Consider the following 21,223-nt stretch of genomic DNA (forward strand, 5'->3'; position numbering starts at 1 on the left):
ACTTCGCAACTAACAACAACAACAATTCCTTGAATTACAAGCACAATTGAGCTGAAAACTGCTGTTGCTAAGTGAGACATTTGATAACTGAATTTTGCCCCATTTTACCATCTTTCTTGCCACAGTTAAATGAATCACTACAGTTCTTAAGTTAGTAATACGGTTGTAAAGTGAGTCTGGCCTTCCCCATTGAGATTTCTTGTCAGAAAGTTGCAAAAGTGGGTCACCTGACCCTGGGATGCTGCAACCGTCTTAAATATGAGTCAGTTGTCAAGCGTTTGAATTTTGATCACGTGACCATAGGGATGCTGCAATGGTCCTAAGTGTAAAAAACAGTCCTAAGTCACTTCTTTCAGTGCTGTTGCAACTTCAAACGGTCACTAAATGAACCGTTGTAAGTCATCAACTTCCCATAAAAAAGAATGAAAGGGAAACATAGAAGGGTTCAGCTATAGCATAGGTAAAGGGCAATCTTCTAATAATCTGTAAAAATAAATTGCCATGCTGTGTAAGGAAAAGCTGGCTTTTGAAAGAGTATTGATGCTTTTGAAGCTTGCAAAAGATGCCTGAGAATATCACAGACAGCAAAGAAAACAAACAAATGAAACCTAGAACAAATCAATCCTAAACAGCACCAATATTTTAGATGGATTATGCAAAGACCTTGCTCTCACGAGAAGTCTATAATATGTGGTCCTTGTGCTCTCTCAGCTTTGTGATTTTCTTGAAGATGATTCATTACCCCACCGGGTAACACCATCAGTGCTAGAAGGTGATGGGATTTTTACCTTTCCCAGATAGGTCAGTTGTCAATCTGCGCATTTCTTTCCCATCCGTGAGGTCCAGGGTATATTTGCCTCGGTCGGACTCTTTGGGATCAAGGATGTGAAGCCAAACCTGGTCCATGGTTGTTCCTACTTTCAAATGATCTCCTCCTTCCAGACGCTTGTCACTGAAGGAACAGCAGGAGATTAGGTTGTCAATTAATATACAGCCTCTAAATCCTAATTGTATAACCTTGGCAACTTTAAGACCCGTGGACTTCGACTGGCTGTGGAATTTTGTGAGTTGAAGTCCACAAGTCTTAAACTTGCCAAGATTGGATATCCTTGCTCTAAACAATATCTCTTTTTCATTTGGGGTTTATTGCTATGCTATAAACATCTTAATGATGGTAGCCTTACAAAGCTGCCTACCAAGGTGCTTCTGGGTTGAAAGAATTAGCTGGTGTCATCAACCGTTGGCCAGGGGATGCTCGAGAGGGTTCCACTTCATTGAAGTGGTACCTATTTATCTACTTGCATTTGCATGCTTTCAAACTGCAAGGTGGGCAGGAGCTGGGGCAAATTGATGGGAGCTCGTTCCGTCACATCACTTGCACTCAGATTTTGAACTGCCAAGCTGTCAACCTCCAATGGTCTTTTGACTCAGCGTCCTAACCATCTGAGCTGCCGCTATCCCAAGGCAGGCCACCATGAGCTACAGGTAGACTGTGGTTATTTCACCTGTGCTCTAAACTTGTCAAGCTTCAAAAACCAAGAAAAACACACAGGGTTACTTCTAAGCAATTTCTTTTATTGTTCCTCACCTATAGGCAGAAACCTTGCCAAACTAAAGCAATCACTTGTGTCATTTAAGATGCTGAGAATTACTAGGAAGGAGCAATCTTGACTCTTTCCCTACCAACCGAGCTATCTAAACTTTTCTGTCTCTTGCTCCTCTGGAATGCAGCCCCTCCCTCCTGGGAATCCAGACTACATTCCACCACAAAATCATCTGTAGTTACTCTTAGCTCTGGAGCAAAGTAGTATTAAGAACCTGAATCAGATGAATCTTCATTGTCCTGCTCAGTTGGAGCAAATAACCTTGGCAAGGCTGAAGGTTTCCTGATGATTTACAGCAGTGGTTCTTAACCTTTTTGAACAAATCGCCCCCTTGAGCCAATGAGGAAGTTGTCATCGCCCCCCCTCCCCCAACATAACCTCTCAATCACAACATAGGAAATAATTCTTCAATTTATGCAAACACTTTTTTGTTTTCTTTAAAACTGTCATCAGGACATATCGATGCAAATAATTTATTTCCAATCTTTTTCCCATATCTCCCATATTCTGGCCAATGGCGCATCACTGTACGGGTAGAGGCTGCTGCACAATGCGCATGAAAATAAGCGATGCGTATTCACATATGTACGGCGTTCTGTACTGAAGCTAGCTGGAGGAACATTTGAAAACACAATTCAATCCACTAAGAGCGAGCGATCTGATGTTTTTGTACGACAGATATACAGCGATTCACTGTACGAAAAAGTCTCAAAAGTGTCCCCAAAACTTCTCGCTCCATCGCCCCCATATTGCCCCCTTTTCGTTCCATCGCCCCCCCGAAAAACAAAATCGCCCCCTGGGGGGCAATATCGCCCAGGTTAAGAACCACTGATCTACAGGATGTTGAGCAGGGAGGAGAAAAGAGATCCCACAAAAAGGAAGGGTCCTGGCTAAGTCTGGGTGGGCATCTGTCTCCTTAAGCTTAGCTTATATCTTTGCATCTTCTGTCTGTCCCATAGGAACACCTTACCCTACACATTTACAGTCACAAAATAAAAGCACATACTTGTGGTGCCAGGTGGTCTTCATGGCATCTGTGTAGTACTTTACTTCACTGTAGATCTTGATACCTTCTACAGTCGGCTGCACTTTCAAAGGAGATGCAGAAAGAACTAACCAAAAAAAAAAAAAAGAGAGAGAGAGAGAGAGAGAGAGAGAGAGAGAAATAGATAGTTAGAGAGAGAGAAAGAGAGAGAGAGAGAAATAGCGAGAGAGAGAGAGAGAGAGAAAGAGAGACAGAGAAATAGAGAGACAGATAGAGAGAGAAATAGATAGACAGAGAGAGAGAGAGAGATAGATAGTGAGAGTGAGAGAGAGAGAGAGAGAGACAGAGAAATAGAGAGAGAGACAGACAGAGAGAAATAGATAGATAGATAGAGATAGATAGATAGATAGATAGATAGTGAGAGTGAGAGAGAGAGAGAAAGAGAGACAGAGAGACAGAGAAATAGAGAGAGAGACAGACAGACAGAGAGAAATAGATAGATAGATAGAGAGAGATATAGATAGATAGTGAGAGTGAGAGAGAGAGAGAGAAAAAGAGAGACAGAGAGACAGAGAAATAGAGAGACAGATAGAGAGAGAAATAGATAGATAGAGAGAGAGATATAGATAGATAGATAGATAGATAGATAGATAGATAGAGAGAGAGAGAGAGAGAGAGAGAGATTTCAGAAAGAGAATGAGGCCTCCCCTGATAAATAAAACTAATTCTATTTTTTTACAGCAAGGACAGGAATCCAAGGGCCCTCCACATGCTTTGAATCTATTTCCCACAATCCTTGGCTGCCTGGGATTGATGAAACTGGAGGTCCAAATCCAAAGGGAAGTCCAAAGAAGGCCACTTTTTGGAAGGGGAATCCTATCTCTTGTGCCTTGGGTACAATAAATGCCACCAGAACAGGGTCTGAAGATCAGCAACTTACTACTGATTCTGGCCAGCTCCTTGAGGATATCGTCAAATGCTGTAAAACAGAATGCATCACATAATAGTAAAAAATAGCACCACATATCAAGCAAGCCATTGTAGATAATGTTTAGTTGTGCCCTGGCTAAAGTTGGATTTCCTTAGAAATTTATTACTGACTATTGAACGACAAGGAAAGATTTCATTTAGAGCAGGACCAACCTGAGGAATATTTGCGGTTCCTGACCCCAGAGGTCATCCCAATCAAAACTTCCAAAAATCAACATCATGGTTTTCTACTGTTTAGAGGCAGAAAATCCAGACAAGTGCAGATGAGACTTTAAATAAATGAATATAAAAAAAATATTTTCTTTCTACTCCACTATGGCAAACCTTTCTCAAATCCAGATTTAAAAAAGCCAGTTCTCCCATATTTTACATCATCACATTGTTAAGAGTGGGTGGTTCACATAGTAGGGATGCTGGGTTGGAAGTTAGCAAGCCCACGTTTGATACCCGAGTGCAGCTGTGTGGTGGGGTGAGCTCCTGTCATCAGCTCCAGCTCCCTCATGCGCATCCCCTAGGGCAGGGGTAGGCAACCTTGGTTCTTTTATGACTCGTGGACTTCAACTCCCAGAATTCCTGAGCCAGCATGGCTCAGCTTGGAAACCTCTCTTTTTCCCCTCAGCTTGGCTGGCTCAGGAATTCTGGGAGTTGAAGCCCACGAGTCATAAAAGAGCCAAGGTTGCCTACCCCTGCCCTGGGGAATAGTGATGTCACCAGCTAATCCTTTTAACCCGGAAGCGCCTTATGCAGTGCCTCCGACATGAACTGGACGGGGATCACATTGTCTGGACATTCACAACAATCAAATGACAATCTTTGAAGCAAGGTTAAGCCAAGAGATCATCATCCTTCATGGCTAAAGATTGTGTAGGTGCTAATATAAGATCCCAATTACAACACCCCACTGACTCTCAGAATCTCGCCAACAGACCAGCTTCTTTGAAAGACTGCTTACCCCCAGCATGGTTTAATGAAAATGTTACATCAGTAAAAGCTTGGATATGCCTCTGAATTCACATGGTGTCATTCTCAATCCTGGTTAGCTGACTGGTGGTGAACCGGAAAGATCTTAAATATTTTCCCCAGCCCTCTATGACAGATAGAGGTCCTCAGTGTGCAAAGCAAAGGAGCATTTGAAAATGTTTCGTCTGTCTTCACTTTCTCCTTTCTGATTGTCATGCTGAATTTAAATTCCCCTGCTTTCTTTTGGCCAAATTGGGTGGGACTCGCACAAAACATCATCAAAGCACCAGATTTGGGAAGTCTACTTTGAATGAACAATTAATAGTTCGACCAGTGAGGAAAAAAGGATCGTACCTTCTTTTGTAAGATCAAGTTGGGTTATGTCTTGCCCACGGTCATCAGAAACCACAGCTTTGTAGACTCCTTTGTCTGCTTTGGTAATCTAGCAAAATATAGAGATGATGTCTGGGTTCACACAACACATTAAAGGCTAAATCCAGGTTAGAAAAACTCAGTTGCAGCTGTGTACCCGTACATCTCAATGATCAAATGAATGAACTACGTAATGTTTTAATGGGGTGGTCTGGCTCACACTATGAGTCCCTACATTACACACACAAAGCACAAAGAGGCCCACCTATTTTTAATTAGTGTAGGACAGTGTTTCTCAACCTTGACAATTTTAAGGCATGTGGACTTCAACTCCCAGAATTCCATAGTGGTGTAGGATGTTGTGTGAATGCAAGTACAGGTTAGAAAATGAAGTATCTTGAAATTACACAGAAAATATCAATTGATGGATGACTGTATCAATTAATTTTTGTAAAAAATAAAGATTTTTCAATATCTATGGGTACAGATAGGTCAAGTGAGTGTCAGAGTCTCGTTTTGCCATTCCCTGTAACCGTATGACGAACAATTGTGAGAACTAGGTACATCTACTTTAACAAAGAGAAGGACTAGTGGGGATGATATTTGAGGAACTATCACAGAGGGGTTGGGGTTAATCTATTCTCTAAATCACCCAAGGGCTAGACAACAAGTAGCAGTTGGAACTTACCAAGAACAGATCCAACCCAGAACTAAGGAGAAATTTCCTGACAGTGAGAACACTTAATGAGTGGAACAACTTGCCTCCAGAAGTTGTGGGCACTCCAGTACTGGAGGTTTTTAAGAAGAGATTGGACAGCCATTTATTTGAAACGGTATAGGGTTTCCTGCCTGAGCAGGGAGTTGGACTAGATGACCTCCAAGGTCCCTTCCAACTTGATGATGATGATGATGATGTTAGGCTTAACAAGGTGCAAGCTGTGGACAAGTCTCATAGAACAAGGTCTTTTCATTCTTTCCAATGTTGTTAAGTTGTGAATAGCACCTTTCATGGACAACATGATTTTTGAAGTTATAGAAAGAATACAAAATCTGAAGGGAGCCAGGTATAAGTCTGTTATTCATTTAAAAAAAAAAAGAAACAGCCCTAATTTTGGGGTGTTCTTTGCTTCTTACTCATTTTTTATTTCTCTAACATTTCTCTTGATGAAGAATTCTGCAGAATTCAAAAGTCTCCACACTTTTACTGCTATTTTGTTTGGTCCTAACAAACATATTGTCCAGTTATGGATTGTTTACCTGGTAGGTTCTATGCAGGGGTAGTCAACCTTGGCTCTTTTATAAGTCGTGGACTTCAACTCCCAGAATTCCTGAGCCAGCACAGCTGGCTCAGGAATTTTGGGAGTTGAAGTCCACGACTCATAAAAGAACCAAGGTTGACTACCCCTGTTCTACAGTATGTTTTAAAACACCCATGATGGGGGAAGAAGCCATGCTTTCTCCCATTTGTGGGTAACAGTAATGGGGAAATAGTGTTGTCTGTGGAATATGAATGTCTAAAGTGGCATGAAACTGGAAAAAGCTATAGCGACAAACTCCAGCTCTGTTCTTTCATTTATGACATTCCATTTCTTTCCTGTTTTGGTATGTAATTTTATTAATTTAATCATTAACAGTTACTCAGGATAAACTTACCCTTTTAATCTGTAGGAGTCCAGCTCCTGTGTTTGAATTATATTGACCATCTGAGCGGGCTTTGTTATCAAAGAACCATTGAAAAGAAGTATCCTTCTTCATATTTGATGCCTAATGAAAGGGATGGAGGAAGGAAGGAAGGAAGGAAGGAAGGAAGAATAGTCCTCAACTTACGACTGGTTACTTAGCAACCATTCAAAGTTACGATGGACCTGGTATTTACCAGCTGGATTTGAAGTTCCAATGCTCAATACCCCCCCCCCCGCAGTCATGTGACCATACTTAGAGTGCTTGGTATTGTCACATGACTGCATTTTATGACAATTTTGCCAAAATCCAGCAATTACTTCCAGTTTTTGGCAAAACTGCACCCTTAGCAAACCATTGGTTGGTTTAATGACCCGGGTGATTCATTTAACGACTGCTGAAATTTGTCTCGGTCACATGCTTAAGACTGTTACAAGTTATGACCATGATGGACAGGCTCTATTAAGGAAGTAACGTGAGGACTACTGTAATATCAGTCATGTAATTAAACTCCTATCCATCATGGCTTTGATCAAATGCAGAAGACATCTAAAATTGTAAAACCTAGTTTTGTTTCGTGAAGTGCAACTATGGGAAAAGAAGTTCTTACTTTGCAAGTCAGCAGGACTTCACAGTCTTCAGTGACCTTCCATGCCAGTTGTTCAATAAAATGAGGACCTGTGAAAGGAGGAGGGAACAAAGTACAACGCTAAACATCTTTTGATGTCACCTAGGGATTAATCTGATCCAAGCACCTTTGGGATGGACTTGTAGTGGCCTGTTGCCCAGAAGACCTCAGACTTTTCACAACTTGACATCTACAATATGGTGGGTCTCCACACTTAGCTAGTACATCCTCTAACTCAGTGGTTCTCAACCTGTGGGTCGGGACCCCATTTGGGGTCGAACGACCATTTCACGGGGGTCGCCAAACAAGGCTGTCCGCCATTTTCCCCCCTTTTCTTTGGCCACACCCCTGGCACCCAGTGATGTATAAGTGGTTGGGGGTCACCATAACATGGGGAACTGTATTAGAAAAGTTGAGAACCACTGCTCTAACTCTTAATTTAGGGAAAGGTGTCTCATTCATATCAAAACAAGGTGGAAACTGGACTGAAACCATTTCTGCAGTTAGCTTTTATAGCATCTTCTAGAGCAGCGGTTCTCAACCTATGGGTCGCGACCCCATTTGGGGTCGATCGACCATTTTTCGGGGGTCGCCAAAGGCGGCGATCTGCCATTTTCTCCCCTCCAGGGGCGACGCCGCGCCTCCGGGGGTCGCACATGTGCGCCGCGCATGGGGGCACGCATGTGCGCCGTGCACGGGGGCGCCGCCGCGCATGTGCGCCGTGCACGGGGCGCCGCCGCGCATGTGCGCCGCACACGGGGCGCTTCCGCGCATGTGTGCCGCGCACAGGGGCGCCGCGCATGTGCGCCGCGCACGGGGCACCGCACATGCGCGGCATGCACAGGGGCGCCGCCGCGCATGGGGGCCGCCACCGCGCATAACGTTTGTGTGATGGGGGTCGCCGTCACATAAATGTTGAGAACCGCTGTTCTAGAGTCAATCAACTACGGTATAATTGTGCCAAAAAAACACCCAGTAATGTGGACAAGATTTGTATCTCTTCAACAATGCCTGGGTGTTGCAGTGACGAATATGGAAAGGGCTAAATTTTCTTGAATTACAGGTAGCCCTTGACTTACGACTGCAACTGAGCCCAAACTTTCTATTACTAAGCAAGACAATTGTTAAGTGAATTTTTGCCCCATTTTAGGACCTTTTGTTGCAAGTTGTTAAGTGAATTACTGCAGTTGTTAAGTTAGGGACACACTTATTAAGTGAATCTGGCTTCCCTAGTTTGATTTTGCTTGTCACCTTGCAAAAGGTGATCACACAACTCCAGGGCACTGCAACTGTCATAAATACATACCAGTTGCTAAGTGCCTGAATTTTGATCACCAAAGGTCGTGAGTGTGAAAAAGGGCCATAAGTCGCTGAATAAATGGTTGTAAGTCAAAGACTACCTGCACCTTTGAAACTAGCTTTCCCAACGCCATGTTTATATGATATATCAGCCTGCTACCCGGTAAAGATATAGACGTTTTTGCTAAGTATTTCATCAGTTCAGCAGGTAAAAGCCAGTCTTTCTTGTTATTGCAAAACTACTTTGCTTCCTGATTGAGCTTGTCTAAGAAATGAATGGAAAATTCCCCTATTTCCTCATAAGCAAAAGAGGGGAAATCCCCACATTGCTGTGTATCATTTAATGATTTCCTAATTGTTAGAAATATCTTGCTGGAATAAAAAGGTCACCCTGTTCCCCTGCTTTTAGGCTATGTCTGTGGTTCTGCATGTGGACTTTCCACACCCATAATCAAATATCACGATTAACCCCAAAATCCTGAGTATTTTGATTGGACTGCACTGGGCAAGTAAGAAGGATTTATTTATTTATTAAATTTATACACCACCCGTGTCATTCTAAAAAGGGATTCTGGGTGACTTGGAGTTTGAAAATCCTCTAATCTTGATCTGTAATAAATTGGCCAGATAATTCTCTTTTGTTCTTCTATTGCAAACAGCTAACATGGCTAATGAAACTCAAATACTTTGGCCACCTAATGAGAAGGAAGGACTCACTGGAGAAGGGCCTGATGCTGGGAAAGATGGAGGGCAATAGAAGGGGATGACAGAGAATGAGGTGGCTGGATGGAGTCACTGAAGCAGTAGGCGGGAGCTTAAAGGGACTCCAGAAGATGGTGGAGGACAGGAAGGCCTGGAGAAACGTTGTCCATGGGGTCGCGATGGGTCGGACACGACTTCGCAATTAACAACAACAATAAAACAACAACAACAACATGGCTAAACTTCTTGGGATCAGATTAGGAAAAAAACCTGGTTTAGACAAATTTAAAATGGAATGCTGCATTTTTCTTTGGTAACTTTTGACTCAGTTTAGGGAGGGGCTAAGCTTTCCCTAAAAACTGCTAAAGAGATCCGGCTGAATTAGTGACTGACTTGGTTAAATAGGATGTGCAAACACGGGCAACAAATGTAAAATTCTTTGAAATGGTTTTGTCTCATTTTTGAGACCCTTGTCACACTTCCTAAAAGAGCTGCCATTCCCTTCCACCATCTCAATTTTGGGGAGGTTTCACTGGTTCTTTCGCCTTTCGGTCTAATGTAGACGTGTGCTATTTTATATCCTTTGGGGAAAGATGTGGCTTTTTTTTAGGCTGACAGCATTTCTTACCATGTTTTCTTTTCCAGTCTTTCTTTTTGGCATCAGCCTCTGCTTTAAGTTTATCAAAATCTGGAAGGAGGAGGAAGAAGAGGGGGGGGGGGAAGGGTAAGGGTAAGGGAAGGAGGACACGGAGAAGAAATGGAAGGAGAAGGAAAAGGAGAAAGAAAAGAAGGGGAAGGGAAGGGGGAGAAGAAGCAGAAGGGGAAGGGAAAGGAGAAGGAGAAGAAAAAGAGAGAGAGAGAAAAAACATTGGATCAGCCATTACTGTGCATGGTTGAGTGGGGAGACAGTTGAAGAACATTTTACCTTCTAGCTAGAGATACAGCTTATTCAAAGGAGGGAATGGATTTCCTGGAAGTGACAGCCTCTTAGCTTCCTTTGAAGGGGCTGGAAAGACCCAGGAAATAGCTGCTTCCTGGTCTGCAATTATACAGTGACATTGGAATGTCCATTGCTCCAGGGGAGCAGATGACTCCGCCTGAACTGTCTGAGCATGCTTCCCTTAAAGCTTGCTTTACAGTTTCAGAACTGAAGATAGAATCAACCCCAAATATTTCATTGCCTAAGGCAGTGATGGCGAACCTTTTAGAGACAAGTCTGAGTGCCCAAACTGCAACCCAAAACCCACTTATGCATCGTTGGATGCCAGGTGGGTGTGGCCCATTGGGTGGGTGTGGCCCACTGGGTGGGTGTGGCCCATTGGGTGGGTGTGGCCCATTGGGTGGGCGTGGCTGTGGTGGTAACAGCAGACTGGGTTGGACTAAAAAGTTCAATCAATCAATTCCAACCTTGCAAGATCTTTTTTTTCCCACGAGAAGTTGAAATTGACTGATTGATTGAACCTTTTTTTTTGTACACGGCGGCGGAGGCCTAAAGCGAAAAGGTTTTATAAAACCCAACTGAAGGCCTAGGACTGGGGCGACGGCGTGTGTGCCCACAGAGAGGGCTCTGAGTGCCGCCTCTGGCACCCGTGCCATTGGTTCGCCACCACTGGCCTAAGGCAGAACAGAAAATACTTTCACGTAAGCCAGGGTTCACAACACCCAATTATTATACCAACTAAGGTAGAAAATGCTTGCAAGATCATATTATGGGCTTTCCTAGTAACAATATCAGGAAACTAAAAAAAACAACTATTTGCTCTTTTTGGTGATAGGCGATATTGGTGATATTGGTGATAATATTTTTGCAATAGTAGCAGCTTTGCCTAATGGTAGGGCTGGCCTTAAGAAGATTTTTGCATCTCAAAACAAAAACAACAACAAAAAAACCTAATCCAATTTTCCTTCTTCTCTGCATCTCCATCCAGATGATCATCATTACCATTTTAAATTTTTCATTATTCTGCTTTGCATGAAGAGTAATGCTAAATCAGATTATAATAAAAATGAATCAATAAAATTAATACAAGATAATGGAAGTTTAAAACCTCTCAGAATGATCAGACTGATGCAGGAATACAATAGAAAAATGCACTGAAGGGTTTCCACAGTAAAAGATTAGAAATCATGGCAAACAGGAAGATAGTAATAGCAAGAGCATTAAACTTATATTTACTGCTTCACAGTGCTTTACAGCCCCCCCCCCCTAAGCAGTTTAAAGAGTCAGTGTGTCGCCCCCAACAATCTGGGTCCTTGTTTTACTAACTTCAGAAGGATGGAAGGCTGAGTCAACCTTGAGCCGATGGGAATCGAACTAATAGCAGTCGGCAGAAGTAGTCTGCAATACTGCATTCTAACCACTCCACTACCATGGCTCTTTAGATCTTTAGTTAATTCTGAAAAATAACCTTAACTGGACACAGAAGAGATTCCTTAGCCAAGGTGTTGAGAATAGCCTTCACATACTGAATGTCTGGCATTTTCAAGAAGATGTCAAGATGTCCTCATCTAGTTAATTAGCTATAATTGTTAAGGAAGAATATTATAGGTAAGATGACAACGAGTATATAAACCATAAAAAGTCACACTGCTAAGGAACTAATGAAGATGTAGCTTTTGCCCTCCACATACCAGCTCCAACGAGAGCCAAAGTAAACTGATTTTCCGCTTTGCCATCTTTCAGATGGGCGGTGTAGGTCCCCTTGTCATCCTCGCAGAAGTCCTGGATGATCAGTTCCACAAGGCCTTTCGCTCTGTCAAAGCTGATCTTGTGTGTCTGGTGTAAAAAGCCAAATAGGAGTTAGTTATGAGTAAAGAAAAACAAGGCTGGGTCCACCAAGGCAGCATCTCTTCCCTCCGGCTTCCAAGGTCATTCTCACATTCCATTACAGTTTGTGAGTAGAAGGAGGGAGAATCTACGGAGAAGATGCCAGCTAATTTTCATCACACAGTCCTGATGTTTGCATTAAACCAAGTGAGGGGAACTCACCGGAGTGCTTGAGAGCTCTTTCTCGTTGAAGAACAAATGAAGCACAGCCTCTGGAGAGAGTTTCTCCACTTCTAGCCAAAGTCGCACCTCCCCTTTCTCCAGAACATCAATGTTCCATCCAGATATCAGCTCAATCACTGAAAAGAATGGAAAATGGACATTATGGAGATGCTAAATTGAGCAGCGAAGTTCAACTAAAGTTTCCCAAGGACTAAAGACATCTGATAAATTACAGGTAGTCCTTGACTTACTACCATTTGTTTAGTAGTCCTTGTGTCAGAACCCATATATTATTAAAGGAGACTCTTTTCTATTTCTATGTCTTCCATTACTCTGGGTTCTGCCATACTCCTGAAGGGGAGAGGGAAAGACGTTGTGGGCTGTCTCTTTGTTTCTCCCGATCACTATAATTTTTCCTTTCCGCTGTTCTGCATATTCACTCTTTCAACTGTCTCTCCCTTGATGTTACCTTGGGATGAGAAAGGAATGTACCTCCGGCCATCTGGCTTATCTCCCGTTTCGGAAAACTTGCGTAGTCCTTGATTTACTACCCTTTGTTCAAAGTTACAACGGCACTGAATAAAGTGACTTATGACCAGTCCTTATGCCTACAACTGTTGCAGAATTCCCACGGTCACATGATAAAAATTTGGGCACTTGGCAACTAGCACATATTTACGACAGTTGAAGTGTCTCAGGGATGCATGATCGCCATGTGGAACTTTCTAAGCCAGCTTCTGACAAGCAAAGCCAGATTTGCTTAACAACCACGTGATTCACTTAATAACTGCAATGGTTTATTTAGCCATGGCAAAAAAAGATCACAAAATTAGCCACAACTCACTTAATCACCTTGCTTAGCAATGGAAATTCTGGTCCCAGCTGTGGTAGTTAAGTCAAGGACTACCTGTATAGAAGATTGAATATGTCTTCTTATGTAGCTGTCCACCTGGGGAGGAGCCAAAACTCTGTGGCTAAGCATGTGCTTTGGGTGTAGGTCCCAGCTTTTATTAGAAGAATAAGGAAGCAAAGCCAGATAAGACCTCTGATGTAAATATGGAGAGCAAATTCAACTTGGGCAATTTACAGCCCCAGGACACAGTCTCAGTGGTGGGATTCAGCCAGTTCACACCAGTTTGGCAGAACTGGTAGCTAATTTTTTGTTGCCCAGGCCCAGAATGGACTTCCAGAAGTGGCATCCACACAGAGAACTGGTTGTTCACTTATTTGAATCCCACCACTGCCCAGTCTGATTCAACCACCTACCCAAGAGATCAGTTCAAATAGCAGAAACTGTTGTGTCCTGGGCCTGCTGAGGAAACTCAGCAGGCCCAGAAATGTTGCAAATGGTCCTGGGCAACCTAAAAGCTGCCTGGGACCAGACTGATTGGCGCCGGTTTTGTGCACAGGCGCAAGGCGCGAATAAAGGGGATTTATGATTGGATGTTGGGAAAACTATAAAAGGCCTGCGAGCCTGTTGGCTCATTGAGTGGTAACGTGGAACAAATAAAGAAGAATTTGGTTAACAACTTGTCTGTTGCTTCAATGCCACGAACCCCAATACATAAAAGGAACTATTTGTCTCATCCCTGCAAATTGTGGAAGAGAGAGAGAAAAAAATTCAAGTAGTGAAAAAAGGAAGATGTTCGTTAGATTAGGAAAAAGAAGGACTCTCCACTTATTTACGGGTCTTATTCCATTCCCAACCTGCTTCAGGTCTCACCCAACATGTAGACTTCTGCATGTATTCCAGAGGGAAGGCACCCCTCCCCTGAAAAAAGGTGGTTTGGGCTCGATGTAAGCAATGATAGTCTAATGTAAATGAACCAGTGGTCTACCTCTGCAGAAGGTGTTTTGATATCTTAAAAGATCTGGAGGACATTCCAGGTTACAAAAAGCTGGTTTGTAGCAACGACAGTACCTGTGCATTATGTCACTATTGTAATAATAATAATAATTTATTATTATCCATTGGCAACTTACAGGGGTTTCGAATCTCATGGCTGATCATTCGCAGTCGGTCCAGTTCTAAGAAATGAGAAGAGCAAGAACACAATTGAGAGACAGAATCAAAATTGTGTTTTACCATTCATGATGCCCCCCAAAAGTTCTTTCTTTCTGTTTCATAGCCTGTGTTTCTCTGTCTTGGCAACTTTAAGATATGTGGACTTCAACTCCCAGAATTGAACCCCATGGGAGTTAATATCTTAAAGTTGCCAAGGTGGAGAAACACTGCCATTAGCTACATAAATACTAGATTGAGGAAAAGGTTGACGGTTGTTATAACTATCATGATCTCACAGTAGGCTACAAAATAAGGTAGACTTTAAATTTTGCTTCCGAACAGAGGAGAGAAAAGGATTCCCCCGCAAAGTCCAATCCTGGTTCCAATAATTTCAGCAGAATTTCTCTCTGGTTCTTCAAATATGTGTAATAACTTGAAATGAATGCAGTTTTTTGTTTGTAATTTACCTTCCTGAGTTAAAACATGGCTGGCAGAAATGTCTTCATCAGTATCAGTTACTTCTACGGAATATGTTCCCAGGTCCCGTTCAGTAGCATATTTCAGAATAACTTTAGACCTGAAAGAAAGGAATATGCAAATATGCAATCTATGCATCAAATATGTTTGTATCCCGTAATTGTGCAAGGCACCCAGATTAATAGTCAGGTGGAGCATTGCAGTAATCTTGCTCCTTGAATGAATAACAGAATAAATTGTGCCAAAGTACAACAAAAATACAACAAAATACAGTAAACTCGGGAGAATAAATCTGGCAGAGTCTGCAAATATATCTGATCTCTGCGCATGAGATACGATTTGAACGGGACCTCTGTGCGTGAAATGCAAAGATAATAGGCTCAAAGTTGCATCAGGGATCTCAAAATTGGTCACACAAATGGGGCTATAGGTCAATATTGAAATGAGATGTTAAAACAGATGCATCTGAGTGCCAGAAACCATAATCCTGCCAGTCCTAGAAAGTCTGGGATGAATCAAAAGGCAAGTATTAAATGATCCATGCTGAAGGCAACCTTTTATTTGTTCTTTTGCTTTTAAGATTGCTTGCTATGAATTTGGCAGTGTGCTATTGGAAATCAAGAAAGCATCCCTGTAGGGGACGATAACAAACACTTTCATATTGCTGTTAAGAAAGTGACATGAATGCAGGAGATCACCAGGAGATAAAATTCAACCTGATGGTCATTGGTGTGGAAAAAAAATTCTCTTAAATTTCTACAAGTTCAGCTACTCCTAAGGGCACAGTTAAGGTCATCCCTAGTTTGCCTCCAAGTTCTCATGAGAATTTACTTGTTATCTTTGTCTACAATTTCAACTCTGTCAGGATTTGGAGGTCCTTCATAGTCTTTGGACCAAATAAATTCTGAAGTGTCAACCATGTCAGGAGCTTCATATGCCAAGTAGATGAACCCTTCCTCGTCTACCCCAACTTCAATTTCTTTGGTGTCTGCAAAAGAGAGAAAGAGAGAGAAAAATACTCAAAGCAGGAAATAAATTAAGAACATCATTATTTATCTCCTGCTAAGGCCATAGCAGTGTCAATACCCAAAAGATGGAGGCGTTTGTTGAGAAAGATGAGCAGAGAAAGAGGGGAAGACAAAAACCAGAAAAACAGAAAGAAGAGCAATGTTGAGAAGAAAAATAGATGATGATAGATAGGTAGGTAGATAGATAGATAGATAGATAGATAGATAGATAGATAGATAGATAGATAGAGACACAGACAAATAGAGATAGATAGATAGATAGATAGATAGATAGATAGATAGATAGATAGATAGATAGATAGATAAGATAGATCAGGGGTGTCAAACTGCCAGCTCACGGGCCAGATGAATCATGCCAAAACTGTGCCCATCCCAGCTCCAGCAATGGGGAAAAAATGGTGATACATTGCAACACGTTACGTGACATTGCGAGTTTGACATCCCTGAAATAGATAGATGATAGATAGATAGATAGATAGATAGATAGACAGACAGATAGATAGATTAGGTAGGTAGGTACAGAGAGACAGACAGACAAATAGAGATAGCTGATAGATAGATAGATAGATAGATAGATAGATAGATAGATAGATACAGAGAGACAGAGAGACAGACACAGACAAATAGAGATAGCTGATAGATAGATAGATAGATACAGAGAGACAGACACAGACAAATAGAGATAGCTGATAGATAGATAGATAGATAGATAGATAGATACAGAGAGACACAGAGAGACAGACACAGACAAATAGAGATAGCTGATAGATAGATAGATAGATACAGAGAGACAGACACAGACAAATAGAGATAGCTGATAGATAGATAGATAGATAGATAGATAGATAGATAGATAGATAGATAGATAGATAGATAGATAGAGATAGATAGAAGAAGAGTTAGTGTTATACCTGGTTTAGTTTTCACTATCACAGGATCTGATGGCAGTGATGGTGGGCCAACACCGGCCTTGTTCTCAGCTCGCACTCGGAAAGTATAACATTTCCCAGTTTCCAGGTCATTCAGCTGATGGGGAACATAATACAGAGAAGGAGAAGCTTCAAGAAGAGCTTCTTGTATGCTGCCTAGAGTCACTTTCAGTGAGTCTGGTGGCCATATATAAATTTAAATAGATAGATAGATAAATAGATAATGTTAAAATATACGAATGCCTATAGGGAAGGAGAGGCCCAGAAGTGATAGCAATAAATAATTTATAATAATTAATAATAATTAATAAATTAATTTGTCCAGTCTTCCCTGATTTAATACTCTCTGAATACTGATCAATATTATTTGATTTATAATTTTGTATACTGTTTTTATACTTTTAATATTTAATTTGAACACCAGCCAGAGTCCCTCTGTGAGGGAAATGGGCAGTTCCTAAATATGATAAATAAATAAATAAAAAATAGGAGTAATATTTATTATTGATCTAATTCTCCCAGTAACTTGCATTCTTTGAGTAGACTATAAAGATAATTTCTCTCTCCAATTCCAGCCACATATTCTGGCTGACCAAGGGTTTAAACACTGTTGCCATAAAATTTTATTAATATTACAAATAGAGCATGAATGTCAAATGCAGCCCAAACCTTCATGTGTGTGTTTGATATCGGCTGTTTATTCAGTTGTTCCCAGATGTTTGATCCTTCCTCGCAGGCCTCCACGTAATAACCACGGATTGGCCCTGCTCCAGTATACAAAGGTGGCTCCCAACGGAGCATCAGAGAGGTGTCTCTTACTTCTGTACATCTGACATCATAGGGAGGTCCTGTTTTGGAAGGAAGAGTGGATTTCAAAGTACCGTATATGCCGGCGTATTAGGCGACCCGGCGTATAAGACGACCCCCATCTTTATAGCCGGGCCGCATTCCTAGAACGTCGTCTTATATGCTGGAAACTACCAGTATTTCCGGTGTATAAGACGACTTGGCGTATAAGACGACCCCCGTCTTTGGCGCCGATTTCAGCGCTCGCAGAAGTCGTCTTATACGCCGGCATTTACGGTATGTATTCTTGGATGCCGCAACGATCCTTTAAACCAGCATTTCCCAACCTTAACCATTTTTAGAAGTGTGGACTTCAACTCTCAGAATACTCCAGTCAGCATTGGGAGTTGAAGTCCGCATATCTTAACATTGTTAAGGTTGGGAGATATTGCTTTAGACCAGTGGTTCTCAACCTTTTTAATGCCGCGACCCCCAACCGGTCGTAAGTCGAGGACTACTCAACCGGTCGTAAGTCGAGGACTACTCAACTGGTGCAGCACCGTTTGCAGAATGGGACTTTTGGCGGGCTCAGCAGGACAGAGACAGCCTGGACCATTCTTATTGGCTTTTGAAAGCCAATAGAATTAGACTCTATTCAAGAGAGTCTATTCTATTGGCTTTCAAAAGTCAATAGAATAAAAGGGAGTAGCACAGCTAAGGAAAAGTGGAAAAAAAATGGCGGACTGCGTTGTTTGGCGACCCCCGTGAAATGGTCGTTCAACCCTAAATGGGGTCCTGACCCACAGGCTGAGAACCACCGCTTTAGACCAATTCAGGAAACTGATTACATAGGAAATACTGGATCTCCGTTATGATAAGATATAATAAAATCTTGAAAGCTTGACACTATGCTTTCTTCCTTCCGTTTATACCAAATAGAGTCAAGGTGGAAATCATCTACATTCTGTTCTCTTCCTCAGCTTAAATCATGTTTTACTCTGGGAGATGCATTTCTTCCCCAAGGTCATCTCTGCGGTCCTCTACATCTTTATCCACAGTCAGAAGAAGTTTGGTGGACCACAAAAAGGATTAAAGAATCATAGATTCATAATGCTGGAAGTTCGTCATAGACTACTGAGTTCAACTCTTTCGATTTTGAAGGCTACACAGGACCAAAGCTATATTGGTTTATATGCTCAACATCCCATCTTAGTAGTACATATGGTTTGGATCTGGCCAAGGCCAAGATCCATTCTTTACCTGGTTCTGGCATTGTCCACTCCTCGCACTTGAAAATGTCGCTGGGCTCCGACACCTTCCCGACACCAACTATGTTCATTGCATAACCACGGAACTGATAAAAGTGTCCTTCATCCAGGTTGGTGACCTATAGAATCACCAGAGACGTTGAGCATTTCCCAAAGCCTTGCTTCGAAAGAAGGCATCGCATTAACAGAGACCTGTCTTGCTTTGCAAATTATTCCCACTAAGAACTGAAACCAGCTTTCCCAACTAAATGCCCACCCCTGCAGTAGATATATGAAATTCAACTCCCAAAATTCCCAGTCAACACGGCTAAAGAATTCTTGGAATGAAAGAGGGAACTCTGGAAGCTGAAGTATGAATTTCCTGAAATGCATTAGGATGTGGAAAGCTAGCTTAGTAAATAAGGTAAAAGTTCTACTGTTTTTTTCAGAACGCTTTTCAAATTGCTCCAGTTTTGTTGCCTGCAATGTCACCCTGACAATCAAGAACCCATTTTAACTTTGTTTTTGCTTTTTTGGCAAAAGAAAAAGATTCAGCCATATGGTTGAGAGGGACAGAGGTTGAAATCCCTGTCCAAGTTCAGACATGGCACTGACACCATACCGTATAAACCCGTTCAGCAATGGGCTTAATGTTGGTCTCATGCCAGTCAGTCTGGGAAGTATCATGCTGATCCAAGAAATAGCCCAGAATCTTTGAACCTCCTTTGCGTTTCGGAGGCTTCCAGCCTATGGTCATGGTGTCCTTCCCACAGTTCAGCAGGGCAAAACCTCGTGGAGCGGATGGAAGAGCTGAGAGGGAGGAAAAAGATGAAATTATCATGAAAGCTGAGCATCTGATCAGCATGGTGCTTCTCTACTTAAAATTTTGAGGCCAATGTAACCTCGGTATTTTGCTTTTGAAGTTTTCAAAATCCACCTTTGCCCACAATTGTTGAAAAATGGTAATGATTTTCTGCTGCTGTTAGGCTGGAAATGTCAAAACAAAGATTTCCCCCATCATTTCCAAAGCTGAAGAAAAACAGACAATCTTGGTTACATCCCAAAAGTTTGTCTCTCTCTCTCTCTCTCCCCTCCCTCCCTCCCTCCCTCCCTCCCTCCCTCCCTCTCTCTCTCTTTCCCTCTCTCTCTCTCTCTCCCTCTCTCCTCTCCTCTCCTCTCCTCTCCTCTCCTCTCTAACACAACTGGTACTTACAGATTGCTTGTCTCACAAGAATGGGATCAGATTCTGGGGAGCTTTCTCCTACACCAGCTTCATTGACACATTTGACACAGAAGACATATTGCTTGCCAGTTTTGAGCCCTGGAACAGTAAATCTAAGAAACAAAACAGAAAGCCACCCATCCATTCTTCAGTGTTACCTCTTAGCACTGGTTTGTCACACAGGAGCAGTGTTTCCCAATCTTGACAACTTTAAGGCCTGTGAACTTCAACTCCCAGAATTGGGAGTCAGGGAAGTCCACACTTAAAGTTGCCAAGTTTGAGAAACACACACTAGAGTCTCCAACTATAAAACAGTGGAAGCTTTCAGTCATCTTGGAACATATTGGCTATCTTCACACAAGACAGTGAACCTGGTTACTGAATTAGTTTATTTTATGGGTATATATCATACAGAACCAATATAGCTTGTATATTCTGTCAACAGCAGAATATTTTCAGCAATGACGGTGGTTTTGCAAATTGTCCTTCCAAAGGAGATTTTTCAGACTATGGCTGATATTTTTAGCTGCTTGGATGAACCATCTTAAACTAATTCATTTTAAAATTCTGTAATGTCCGTGCTGTTTCCTCCAAAATTAACACACTTTAGTTAATTTCATTTCATTCGTTTGGAACACCATTTTTTTATGTCTCAATTTACATTTGATTAGATGAGCTCCTTGCAAAGAGAGAATATTTGGACCACGTCTGAGCAAGTTCAGCATCCACATGATAACAACATCCGTCCTTTCCTTGTTTTGAAATCACAAACTGGTTACCATTTTCCCAACCCTCTCTCCAAGCAAATGTGGAAAATGCTAAAAGCTACAAAAATGGAAAGGATCATCAAATGAACTCACTCATGACAAGTGACGGGTTTATTGTTGACCGTTTGCCATTCATCTGTCCCAACCTCCTTGCAATAGATGTAATAACCCAGTGGTTCTTTTCTTGGCTTGTTCCACTGTACGAACACAGATGTCTTGGTATCTCTGAAAGCCAGGACCTGAGATGGGGGTGGAAGCGGAGCTAAAAAAAAAAAAAAGATGGGAAAAAATAGAAACTTAAAGCAGCAACTTTAAGAAAACCAAGATCATGGCATCCGTCCCTTTCAATTCCTGGCAAATAGATGGGGAAGAAATGGAGGTAGTGACAGATTTTATCTTCCTGGGCTCCAAGATCACCTCAGATGGGGACTGCAGCCAAGAAATTAAAAGACGCTTGCTTCTGGGGAGGAAAGCTATTGGCAAATCTAGACAGCATACTAAAAAGCAGAGACATCACCCTGCCAACAAAAGTGCATATAGTCAAGGCCATGGT

At 42.0% G+C, this 21,223-nt stretch overlaps 1 protein-coding gene across 2 annotated transcripts in view; it reads right to left on the reverse strand.

Annotated features, from left to right (window-relative positions):
- Positions 1-21,223, reverse strand: part of MYOM3 (myomesin 3) — a 52,262-nt gene that overhangs the window by 5,093 nt on the left and 25,946 nt on the right. For both annotated transcript variants that reach the window (XM_039363019.1, XM_039363020.1), the window contains 18 exons: positions 20,764-20,932; positions 19,895-20,016; positions 19,304-19,491; positions 18,695-18,821; positions 17,318-17,496; positions 16,631-16,745; positions 15,523-15,679; positions 14,682-14,791; positions 14,193-14,237; positions 12,210-12,346; positions 11,852-11,996; positions 9,849-9,908; positions 7,202-7,269; positions 6,565-6,675; positions 4,894-4,981; positions 3,530-3,568; positions 2,611-2,716; positions 789-952 (listed from right to left, as the gene is read on the reverse strand). In XM_039363019.1, coding sequence (XP_039218953.1) covers positions 789-952; positions 2,611-2,716; positions 3,530-3,568; positions 4,894-4,981; positions 6,565-6,675; positions 7,202-7,269; positions 9,849-9,908; positions 11,852-11,996; positions 12,210-12,346; positions 14,193-14,237; positions 14,682-14,791; positions 15,523-15,679; positions 16,631-16,745; positions 17,318-17,496; positions 18,695-18,821; positions 19,304-19,491; positions 19,895-20,016; positions 20,764-20,932 — 2,130 coding nt within the window. The remainder of the gene's footprint in view (positions 1-788; positions 953-2,610; positions 2,717-3,529; positions 3,569-4,893; positions 4,982-6,564; positions 6,676-7,201; positions 7,270-9,848; positions 9,909-11,851; positions 11,997-12,209; positions 12,347-14,192; positions 14,238-14,681; positions 14,792-15,522; positions 15,680-16,630; positions 16,746-17,317; positions 17,497-18,694; positions 18,822-19,303; positions 19,492-19,894; positions 20,017-20,763; positions 20,933-21,223) is intronic.

Source organism: Crotalus tigris, unplaced genomic scaffold, assembly GCF_016545835.1.
Source record: "Crotalus tigris isolate CLP2741 ecotype Arizona unplaced genomic scaffold, ASM1654583v1 scf7180000019504.1669754, whole genome shotgun sequence".
In the NCBI taxonomy this organism is placed as follows: domain Eukaryota; kingdom Metazoa; phylum Chordata; class Lepidosauria; order Squamata; family Viperidae; genus Crotalus; species Crotalus tigris.